Consider the following 12871-nt stretch of genomic DNA (forward strand, 5'->3'; position numbering starts at 1 on the left):
ACTGATTCAGAGCATATACAGCCTTCTGGAAAGCCTTGTCCCAGCCCTGCAAGGTATTGTCACCTAGCTGGCCTTGGAACTGAGTCTTAAAAATGTCATTTCACCATTTTATCAAACCAGCTGTCTCAGAATGATGGAGAACACAGCGAGACCAGTGAATTCCATGGGCATGAACATTGATCACAGATTGTCTCAGAATGAAAGTGTTCAGTCTCTTACACTTAAAAACCACAGAAACAAATTATTAAATCACTTCCAACTAGATTTAAGCAATAATACTAGCATAGTGCCTAAGAGTATACATCAGTGCTGTCCAATAGACATGTAATGCAAGTCAAAATTGTAAGCCACATATATAATTTTAAATTTTCTAGTAGCCACCTTAAAAACGATAAAAAGAAAGAGGTGAACTGATTTTAGTAATATTTCATTTACACTAATATATCAAATCATTATCATTTTAATATGTAATTGATGTAAGCAATCATTAGTTAGCTATGTTGCATTATTTCTATGATAAGTCTTCAAAATCTGGTGTCTTTTACATTTACAGTATGTGTCAATTTGCACTAGCCACATTTCAAGTGCTCAATAGCCACTTAAACTCATCCATACCATTTAACCTCATCTGCCTCAGCAAACTGCTTAATTCATCTTCCTCATCTGTCAAAGGGGAATCATAATAATGCTACTCTGTCTGGTGGTTGCAAAGATTAAATGAGGCACATAGAAAACACTTAATATATGTTATTGTACTTGGGATCATTAGATGGATGGATGGATAGATAGATAGATAAATAGATAGATAGATAGATAGATAGATAGATAGATAGATAGATAGATAGATAGATAGATAGATAGAAAGATAGATAGATAGATATCTGTAAGGGTAAAATCATGCTGAATGCACTAGATAAACGACAAGCCATTTTTCATGAGTCAGTGCTTTCTGTGTGCTAATATATATTATTGTATGAGAATCTATCTAAGCAAGGTCTTTGTATGGTAGCTATTGAAAAAAATGTTTCAGATGTCTTTAAATAAAAGCAGAAAGTAACTGCTTATGATTTAAGACAGTCAGGAAAGAGATTATGTTCTTGTCAAGCTTGTTCTGTGTTACTCATTTTGCTTTCTATACTGTTTGAAGGAGAAATAATCGAGAATCCGTAAAGACAAAGATAGAAAAACCCTGAGACGTGTTCACTCTGAAGTGGTGTAACTGATTACCTTCTTTAACTTCTTCTAGCAAATCAAATTCATTCTTTACTCAAGCTATTTACTCTACCTAGAATATTCGTCCTCCCTTCTTTGTTTGGCTGGCTGGCCTCTTATTATTACTCAGATTTCATATTAAATGTCAGGCCTCAGTCTTCCCTGACCATCTGTGCTAGAATAGGTCTTCTCTTTTATTCTCCTCTTCAGCAATATTATTGTTTCCTTTATGAGCTTAGGGCAGAATTTATAATAATTTAACTTTTAATTTAGCTGCTTTTATCTCCCTGTTACAAGACTTTTTGCCTCATAAGGGCAGGGCCTAGATTTGTCTTCCTCACTAATGAAATCTTAGCCACCATCACAGTGCCTGGCACAGAGTAGGCACCAAATATTTCTTGAGAGGATGAATGAATGATAGGCATATTCTGTCCCTTTGTATATTGAGGGGTTTTCAAAGAAGGTAGTTGCAGAAATGATTTCTTAAACTAATATATCTACATCAAACAGGTATGAAAACTTCAGAGGTTTTATAAAATCTGGTAGACTGTCAGTTCCACATGGACAGCAACTGTGGATTTGAAACTCATTGCCTCCCAGCATTGTGCCTGTTATATTTTAGGCACGGAGATATTTTTGTTGATTGACTGAATAAATTAATTTTGATATGAAGTCACAGACTGCATGGCTATACAGGGAGGGATTTTACTCCAAGATAACATTTAGGATAAGTTAGAAAGAAACATAGTGATTACATGTGATTTAAGACCCAGGTACTACAATAGCAATGCAATATGTGTGTATTTACTGTTATTTTTTTTTTCCTAAAAGGGACCTGTTGGCTTACCTGGAGAAGTTGGGACAACTGGAAGCATTGGCGAAAAGGTAATTTTTTAAATTATTTTGTTTTATAGGACGAATTCTAGGCTAAACTCAAAGGACAGACTTTCATATGATCTTTTATGTTAATTAGAAATCACTTAAAACTTTAGCACATTACCTTTACTGAATCTCTTAAATATATTGAAATATAGCTAATAGCACATAGGTTTCTAATTTTTACAGGGCAGAGTACCCTTTTGATTATAAAGATGTGATCTGAAGAGAAAAGATAGAACAGTCTAGATTTCTGACTAGAAAATATTATCTAAATTGACTTCATGAGAGCAAGCCTCCTATGAGAGGCTTCAGAGAAAGCAGTTTTTGAAAAAGAAGAAGTTACCATTTTACCTTTCTCTCTCCCATCTTGTGCTTGGTTCTTATTCCTATTCCCATCCTTACTATTTTCTTGAACTAAAATATCCTCTCTTCTTCCCTCTGTTTTTTCAAAACCAAACTGTTGGACTCAGCTGAATTCCCATCTCCTCTGTGAAGTCCACAGACTCCTCTCATCCTAATTTCTTCACTTCCTGGACTTAGAATAGTACCACATAGTCTAAAATTTACTTACTCTCTGGTTGTTTCATCTCTGTTAATACCATGTCTGTAGTTACTGAGGGTAGAATCTAAGTTAAGTTTTTAAAATATCTCTTCTAACTCTCATGTACTACATTCTCAATTACTTAAGTACTACATAATATATATTTATTGATTTTTTTACTAACAATGTAACAAAATATGAGTGCAGTTTAAAAAATTAGTGTTACAATTTTTTTTCACTCAGTTATTTCTGTGCTGAGTTAAATCTTCTATGCTAAAATTTTGATACTCTTGAGAATTTTAATGTGAATCAGTTTGGTCTTTTTAAGCTGCTATGACATGATCTTCCAGAATTATTTCTTATGGCACTTAATTGTGGTAGGCAGACTATAAAATAAAATTTTCTTAAATGGTTACACTTATTTGTTAAATTTTAATATGCTTTGATACTTTTACTATTCTCATATTTTGTATGTCTCATAAAATAGTAAGCATTTCTTACAAAAATTTAACATATGATACATGCTCACTTTTAGGTCTTGTTTATCCATAATTTCTATTTTCTTCATTTTAATAAGGCCTTTAATATTTTTCTCCGAAAAACATCTTAAGATAATTTTATTAAAAGTCTAACCATTTTAAGATAAAAGTGCCAAATTTGTAAATTTAAAAATTATTGGAAATAAGAATGAGGTATGCATGTAAGACATGATTCTGGCTGACAGTTTTTCTTTCTAGGCTTAGCTCAGTCATGACTAATCTCTATGTTACTTTTTTTTCTTTGTTCTCTTAAAAGGGAGAACGTGGAAGTCCAGGCCCACTAGGTCCCCAGGGGGAAAAGGGTGTTATGGTAAGAGCTCAGTGATTGAAAAATATGTTTCCAAAGAACGTAATAAAAGTAAGGCATTCCAGAGATGGAATTGCCTGGGTTGGAATTTAACTGAGTAAAAAATGTTAAATTTCCCATAGAATTTTCTTTTTAAATGGTTTATCTCCCAGAATGCTATGTGATATTAAGGTACTTAAAAGCATGTAAATGAGATGGCTTAGTCAAATGATTCTAGTTTTAGGAGAGGAATTTAACACCACAATTTGCTAAAATGGATGAAGAAGAAAATTCAATTAGAATTTTGCATACTCTGGTTTCTCTTCAGATTGTATAAATCTTTCACCTTTTAAAATTAGAATTCTACTTATTCTTCTACAGCTTGTAGTTGATATGATGCATATCATCATTGCCATTCTTCCATGAGTTTGTGGTCATGATGTAGTTTTTTTGGCATATGAGAGCTCTGAATCCAGAATTCATCTTATTCTCTTACATTTTTAATATAGGAAATAGTTGACAAATTTGATATCTGAGTTGCATCTTTTTAACTTACTAAATAGTTTTCTAAGTATGGCAGGAACTAGAGTGAATGATTATTATCAATAAAAGGATCTTCCATACAGAAAATACCTTGTAATGGATCTGGTGGCACATAATACTGTCCACAAATTGATTTTAACTAACTTCTATATTATCAGAAAAGTCCTATAAGTTGTTGTTGTTTTAGCTATGCTATTTCCAGTTGCTGTCAGCTAGGAAATTTAGCATGCCTATAAGACTAATCAACTTCAAGAATCATTACCTCCTAAGGCATTTTCTGAATCAGTGTTAATACCATAAAGTGTGTGGTCCTTCTAAAGTGTGAAATGCTAGAATATTTGTACACATTTACATTCCTTAATTAGAGAGCTCCTGGACCTCTCTGAAAAGGATATAGTTTCATAACCTATATAACATAACGTATATCCATGGATAAGATAACATGATCTTCAGTAAAATGAAATGAATGTTCTCTTATAAATAGGCTGTAGTATGTGATTCTGGCTAGCAATTTTCTTGTCTAGGCAAAAACCTTCTAATAAATGGAATATATAGTTCCTATGTAAATAAAACTACATAAAATATATTTTTTATTTCTATGGTCTGTCTGCAGAACATTTACTGTGTCCTTTCATATCTTGGTCAAATTATCCCTTTTTATTATTGTTTATAATTTACTGGTTTGTCTTCAATGAAAATAATTTAAAGTAATAAGTATTTTACTTTTTAAATATTTTCCTTAAATTATAGGGATATCCAGGTCCTCCTGGGGTTCCAGGACCTATTGGTCCATTGGGATTACCTGTAAGTACAGGAAAGACTTTATGATTCCTTCTAGAGTGTGTATTTTAATTTAAACTCATCAATTGTTATGCTTTATTGTTGGTTTTTATTCAAAGTAAGTCATGTGTAAACTAGTGGAGACTGCTTCTCTCCCAACTATACAAAACACTCTTGAATTTGTCATGATATCTTCAACTTCCTTACCTCTACTTGGTATATAATCAATTTCAGTCCTACAACCTAAGCTAAAATGCTTTGAAGTTTCTTTTGAATAACCACATATAAGGAAACAGGATTAGTAAGATTAAAAGTGAAACCAATTGGATAAATAAATCATAAGTGTAAGTTCTAACATATTTTTCTTAGAAATTTGTAAATATTTTCACACAACCAGATAAAATTCATAAAAATATATTTATTAAACAAAAATTGAGGTATTGAAAATATTCCATTTGTTTACAAAAAGATAATGAAATGTTTCCCCTAAATTAATTTTGCTTATCAGAATCTTACAGCTATTGTGAACTTAAAATATGAAAAAGATCAGCCTGTAGGATCCCCTGAGCAGAACTTTTCTTATCAGTGAAAACTTATTGTTTGTGAAGCTTCTGTTTTAAAAATAAGCCTGATTTTCTAGTATATTTGTAAATATGTTGTTGGCTTTTAAATTTAGGAAGACTAGTCTCAAGAACAGTTACTGATCTCTTTAGTCATATAAAATAATAAATAAATTTGAAGTACTAAAGTTTACTTCATTTTTATCTACCTTAGGTTAACAGATAAATTTTGTTTTCCAGCTGAGTCTTGATTAAAGACTGTAGCTATAAAAATAATTCATTATAATTGACTTAATAATAAATAGCAACTTAATCTCCATTGCAGGCTATTTTTATAGCATATTAATTTGGAACATTTTGTGGCATTTTTATAACAAAAAAACTATTTTTTATGTGATGGGATTATCATAAATGTCTAGAATAATAGTAAAGAAATATTACCATGATAGCCATTGCTTTTTTGATGGGCCAGGCAGAATAGACTGGTCTGACTAGCTGAATGGATATCTCCTTTCTCCATCACTCCATATGTGTGCCTTCTGAAAACAACTTGGTCAGTGAATATTAAAGGCTTCTCCATTTTTTGTTCAGGGCGTAAACACCCAGATATTAAATTTGTCCAAAGAGTAGAATATTTCAAAAGTAGAATATTGGTAGAGGGCAGTATGATTAAAGCATATTTTTAAGGAAGACTAATCAATTTTAAGAATGTCCTGGGAGAATGATATATGTTATAAGAAAGATTATGGCTATTATTCTGATAGTATTCTTGTGAATTGTACAACTGATTTTTAAATTTACAACATATAGGGTCATGTGGGGGCAAGAGGACCACCTGGGAGTCAAGGTCCTAAAGGACAAAGAGTAAGTAATCTGTGGGAAAAAGTACATTAACCCTCCCCAAATTACTTCATAAATAGTGGAAAATGTGCAACAAAAATAGCATCATACCTTCTAGAATTCTGCTTAGATCTTGTCAGTTTTTTTTCTATTTTCATTATATTAGATGAATGCCCTACGTTAATTGAAATATGACTCATAATCATTTGTAGTTATAAAATCACACTTTTCTATTTTAATTTTTATGTATATCACTAACTCATATAGAATTCTTGTTTCTTATTCCCAACCTCCAATTCTATTCTTTGAGAGAATGGTAAATGTGAAGATCTTTAAATGAATCATTTCTCTACAGACTTACATAGCAAGGAAAAATGACATCATGACAAAATAAAGAGCAATAAGAAGTGGAACAAAGATACACAAGATGAATAAGAGCTTATTAATTGTAAATCAAAGTTATTATCATCATTGTCTAATAATTATGTATACAGAATTAAATAACAAATCTTCATCTCTTTAAGTTGTATCTTAAACATTAAATCCTTTTTAAAGAAATAAGAGCCACTATTTACTGCATGCCTGTCACATGCCAGACACTTTTTCATATATTATCTCAATACTCAAAACCACCCAAAAGGGAGAGATATTATATCTTAGATATTATAGTTGAGGAAACCGGGGCTCTCAAAGTTTAAGTATATGACCTCTATAGACACACATAGAAATGGCACAACCAGTATTCAAACCTTAGTGTGTCTGACTCCAAAGCCCATGCTATTCAATACCATATGGAATATCAGGGAGTATTTTTAAAATAAATTTGGATATGTGGGCTTTAAGGATTCTGTGTTATGCCTTGACCTTACCTTGATTTAAATTTTAGAGCTGATGAAGAAAATATTTTAAAATTCTAAAAATATCCTCTACCTAACCATGATTAAAAAAAAAAAAACCTGCAGTTTTCCAGTTCCAGTTGGCAAATGGGAGGAGGCTGTTAATGAATTCTCAGTTTGAAGTAATGACTTTAAAGTCATGTCCTGTGTTTTCAGTGAAGCTTGAAGAAAGAGAGCAGATTTGCCTTTATTATTGTTTCTTTTCTGAAAAACTATTTTCCTTCCTGGGTTCCAGATTTATACTCTATAGTCACATCTCTAATATATTAGCCCAAATGAGATTTAAAACAAAATAAAAAATAATGAGAGATGATTTGTACCCAAACTGCCATTTACTGGATAGTACCCTGCCAGCATTCAATACTTAGTTAGGTCAAATGTGTTTATTCAACTTTGTATTATTCATAATGGGAAAGTTCAACCAATTTGTGACAGATGAAAAAAAGAAGAAATACTTATTTGCTCCTTCTGTTAATTAAGTAATTTGAGTCCTTAGGCAGAAGCTGTGTATCTAAGCACAGTCTTTTCCTAAACCACTTTGTGCTGTCTCATTAAGTCATATGGGAAGTTCATTTGTTCTGCAGTTTTCTAACTTCACCATGATCCTATTACTGTTTCCTGATTTGAGACTTTGTCATCAATTCCTACCTCCCCAAGGATCTATTTTCTTCACATCCTTCAAATACATTTTACTGATTCTCTCCCTAAATGGTTCTTCATCATTTTTAAAATTTTTACCCAGGATCCAACAAGGAAGCTTTGTTTAGAAATAAGGGCTTGAGAGAGAGAGAGAGAGAGCTTTCTTTACTGAACGACTATTTTAGGTAAACAATGGACATTGGGTATACAAAAAAAGGACTGAAGACCAGAATATTTGAGAAAGAAAATAGAAGGGACGTTCCCTTCTGGTAGCCACTGATATATTCCTGTTTTTACTCTCTTCTCTCTTCAATCCATTTCCCACTAGGGCTGTAATCCCAGTACTCTAGACCCATTCTTCCCAATGTTTTTCACTCACAAAAAAATGAGAATATTGGTCCAGCCTACTGAGATAAATGAAAAGGGTACCTAGCTGCAGATTCCTGTGTCTGGCCTTTCCTTGCCACCCCAAAGACTGAGGAGGGCACTATTTTCAGCACACCTGTGATCTCTTTGTGGCAAATATGTGTCATAGTATGTTGGAGGGAAGCTCTGCCTAAGTACGTTTGCACAGAGACCACATAGAGACTTTTCATTATGGAACTGGTACTTATACTCTCTTGCTGTTCTGACTGTGATTTATGCTGTTAACATATTGCCCCATGACCATCATGAAGGGTAAGGCTACTCCAAGGAGTCTGCTTCCTATCTGCTTCTCTCCTGCCCATCCATCCACCATACAGCTATCTAACATTTACTGATTCCCTGCAATTTGTCAAACACTATTAATACCATGGAAGATTCTAGACTTAATTATCTCTTAGATCTAAATCACATAGATTTTACAGTCTAATGGCTTTTGAAGGATCAGGCAATATTGCAATTTTTCCAAAGAACAGGAAAAACCCAAACAAACACTAATGTCCTACCATCTCAAGAAACAGCCTAAGTAATCCTGCCTTTTATATAGCTGAAAAAGATAACAGGATTGACTAAAAATATCATTCTTACAGAGGTTCTTAGATGAGAAACATGGCATAAACTTTAAAGTATTATTATTTATCCTACATACTCTAAACTTTGTTTCTACCCTGCATGTTTAGCTGAAGAATAATTAAATAAAATGAAATAACTTAATATACCAAAGCTAACTAATATAATACACAAAATCACGTCCCTTATGTAGACAATATATGCTAGCAGATTCTCTAATTCAGTACCAGAAAGACAGTGGTTTAGCCTCTTGGGTCACTAGAAATCAGCACAACATCAGCTATAATTGAACTCTTCAGAGCTAGGCAGCTGATCCCCTGGTATTACTCCATTACACGCCTCTGTGTCCAGCTACCCAAACAGGAGAGATGACACAGAGCAAGTTAACCTCATCTTTTTTCTTGACCATGAATTGGCAAGGACCATGAGACACGTTTAAGTTTGCACTGTTTCTCTAGAGGGGCAGTGTAGAGGCATGCAACTGAGTATTTTTATTCAGACTATGCTGCTTAAGATTTAAATGGGAGGGAAAGATTAAAATAACTATATTAAAAATATGTAATGTTTTAAGGTTTTCTATGGAGGAGGTAAAATTGATCTGCCTATAGAAATTCTGAAATTTGTCCCTTCAAGGAAATGCTTACCATATAGTGGTAAGCAGTCCTCAATTTTCAAATTTAGATTCAAAGCTAGATTCGATACTGAAGCACTCCAGATGATAAGCCGGACCTTCCTCTGTGGTTTCTTCTCCTGAAATAGTTTATAACAAGAATAGAATCAAAAGATTTTTTTTCCTTAAAATCACTGATAATGTTAGTTTTTGCTTAATAGAACATTTTGTTTCAGCTGTATAAATCATGAGCCAGAAAAGACTGCTAGGCCTAATTAGTTAGGCACGTGAGTGATGTTAACATTCATATGAAGTAGTGGTTCTGTAAATTGATCATTTGTGAATTTAGTTATTGCCTATAATTCAAGTAGCATTTATTTCACAAAACATGCTTAGTTCATGTAGCTGAGCTATCAAATTTTTATTTCTGCTATGAGAACTTACTAATACAGCTCAGTGCAGCCAACTTTAATTTTCCTAAGAATGTAAATACTAGATTTTCTCTTTAGCCAGCATAGTTACTCCAAGAGAATATCCATGAGATATTTTTAAATGATTATTTTAAAATATAACTATGCCAGATTTAGGTGCCTATTATAATGCTATTTGCCTAACTTTCTTATAGCCTGTCAAAAAGCTTATTTTGTCTTAGAAGTCAAAGCAGACGTATATACTAACCCATGAGATAACTTCTATAACCAATACCAAAGTGAAATTTAAAGATGTTGATAAAGCTAAGCTTTCAGTTAATTAGCTTACTCTTGCTTTAAACAGAGAGAGTACCAAGCTCTCCTAGAGTTCTTCTGCCAGCCTTAAACTCTTATCTAGCAACTTTAGGCTTTATTACCTTTAATTAACATAACTGCATTACTTAGACCTTTGGGTTGTTTTTTAAACTAAATGTGGTTATCATCACTGTAGTCACACAGCTTCTCTTTCTTCATTCTCTGTGTTGTCTTGCCTTAGAAAATGAAATAATAAAGTGAAAGTATTTTTCTAAGTAAAGGGTTTTTTTAAAGAAACATTCTTTTATTTTTTATTGATACTATTTGTACATATTTATGGGGTGGGTGTGATGTTTTGTTACATGCATAGAATGAATCATAAACAAGTCAGGGCATTAGGTATGCATTACCTTTAGCATTTATCATTTCTATGTGTTGGGAATATTTCAAGTCCACTCTTCTTGTTATTTTGAAATATACAATAAATTATTGCTAACTACAGTCACCCTACTCTGTTATTGAACAAAAGAACTTATTTCTGCATTTCATTGCATGTTTGTATCCACTAACCTCCTTTTATCTCCCTCTCCTACCCATACACCCTTCCCAGCCTTGGTATCTATCATCCTACTCTCCACCTCCATGAAATGAATTTTTTTGGCTCCCACATATGAGTGTGTAGGGCAGCCAGAGATCACATCCAGCCCCCATTTTAGTCCTCAGTGGGTTCTTCAGCGGGATCTGGAAACCTGATTGACACCAGGCAGATTAACAAAGACAAGCTACAAATTATATTAGTTTTGTGTGTATATGGGGATCTTTACAAGAGAGTGAAGTCTGAAGTGCCCAAAACAAGATGCTTTTATACTTCTTAGACAAAGAGTGATAAATTTGAGAAAAAGTGACAGGACAAAGAAAATCTAGCTAGAGTGGTAAACATTTCTAGGGAAGTCACTAGGAGATATATTGGGAGCGGGGGTGTAAAACAGGTGGAAGATATGAGTTACTTCATTTAGTGTGTTTATTCAGATCCATTGCAGCCTTCAATTCTAAGTCTCTGGTGATAAGGACTGTTTTCTCATGCTGGTATGGAGAAGGTAGCTCTCCCAGAGGGGTCTTGGTTGCTTGCTGCATGCAGGAAGAGAGATCAGCTCGCCCTTCTGGAAACTACAATTTCTCCAGTGTTTTCATGATGTATTTTGGGATGGTATGTTCTTCATTCCTTCAAGTGAGAACATGCAGTATTTGTCTTTCTGTGCCTGGGTTATTTCACTTCGCATAATGACCTCCAGTTCCATCCATGTTCCTACAAATTATTCCACTGTGTACGTATACCACACTTTATTTATCCATTTGTCCGTTGAAGGACACTTAGCTGATTCCATATATTTGCTGTTGTGAATAGTGCTGCAATAAACATGGGTGCAAAAGTCCCTTTGATATCTGATTTATTTTCCTTTGGATAATAAAATTCCACCCAGTAGTGGAATTGCTGGATTGTATGGTAGTTCAATTTTTTTTTTTTTTTTTTTTTTTTTTTGAGACAGAGTCTCACCCTGTTGTCTCACCCTGTTGTCTCACCTTGTTGCCCAGGCTGGAATGCAGTGGCATGATCTCAGCTCACTGCAACCTGTGCCTCCCGGGTTCAAACGATTCTCCTGTCTCAGACTCCTGAGTAGCTGGGATTACAGGCACCAGCCACCTCGCCCAGCTAATTTTGTATTTTTAGTAGAGACGGGGTTTCACCATGTTGGCCAGGCTGGTCTCAAACTCCCGACGTCAGGTGATCCCACCCGCCTTGGCCTCCCAAAGTGCTGGGATTATGGGTGTGAGCCACCACACCCAGGCTCCATAATCTGCATACTCTTTTCCATAGTGGCTATGGAATTAGTAATAATTCACATTCTCACCAACAGTATGTAAGAGTTCCCTTTGCTGTGCATCCTGGCCAATATCTGTTGTTTTTTGTCTTTTTGATAATAGCCATTCTTCCTGTGATATGATGATATCTTATTGTGGTTTTGATTTTCATTTTCCTGATAATTAGTGATGTTGAGCATTTTTTCGTGTATCTGTTGGCCATTTGTTTGTCTCTTAAGAAATATCTGCTCATGTCTTTTCCCCAATTTTTAATAGAATTTTTTTTTAACTACTGAGTTGTTTGAGTTCCTTGTGTATTCTGGATATATAGTCCCTTGTCAGATGAATAGTTTGCAAATATGTTCTCTCATTCAACAGGTTGTCTCTTGAACTGTTGATTGTTTCTTATGTTGTACAGAAGCTTTTTAGTTTACCATAGTCCCATTTGTCTGTTTTTGGTTTTGTTTCCTGTGCTTTTGAGGTTTTAACCCGAAAATCATTGCCCAGACCAATGTCATGGAGCTTTTCCCCTGTTTTCTTCTAGAAGTTTTATAGTTCTGAGTCTTCATATTTAAGTCTTTAATCCATTTTGAGTTGATTTTTTATATGGTGAGAGATAAGGGTTTAATTTAATTCTTCTGCATCTGGATATACAGTTTTCCTAACATCATTTATTGAAGAGACCACTCATACCCCATTGTCTGTTCTTGGCACCTTTGTCAAAAATCAACAGGCTACAAATGTGTAGATTTATTTCTGGGCTCTCTTTTCTGTTCTGTTGGCCTATGTGTCTGTTTTTATACTAGTACCATGCTGTTTTGGTAACTATAGTTTTGTAGTTTCTTTTATTTTATTTTATTTTATTTTATTTTATTTTATTTTATTTTATTTTATCTTTTAAAGATGGAGTGTCACTCTGTCACCCAGGCTGGAGTGCAGTGATGCAATCATAGCACATTGCTGCCTCA

At 33.8% G+C, this 12871-nt stretch overlaps 1 protein-coding gene across 5 annotated transcripts in view; it reads left to right on the forward strand.

The window, feature by feature from the left end:
- Window positions 1-12871, forward strand: part of COL24A1 (collagen type XXIV alpha 1 chain) — a 398071-nt gene that overhangs the window by 236755 nt on the left and 148445 nt on the right. For all 5 annotated transcript variants that reach the window (XM_077987934.1, XM_001109249.5, XM_015144267.3 and 2 more), the window contains 4 exons: window positions 2044-2097; window positions 3428-3481; window positions 4751-4804; window positions 6151-6204. In XM_077987934.1, the coding sequence (XP_077844060.1) occupies window positions 2044-2097; window positions 3428-3481; window positions 4751-4804; window positions 6151-6204 (216 nt within the window). The remainder of the gene's footprint in view (window positions 1-2043; window positions 2098-3427; window positions 3482-4750; window positions 4805-6150; window positions 6205-12871) is intronic.

This window comes from Macaca mulatta, chromosome 1, assembly GCF_049350105.2.
Source record: "Macaca mulatta isolate MMU2019108-1 chromosome 1, T2T-MMU8v2.0, whole genome shotgun sequence".
NCBI lineage: Eukaryota > Metazoa > Chordata > Mammalia > Primates > Cercopithecidae > Macaca > Macaca mulatta.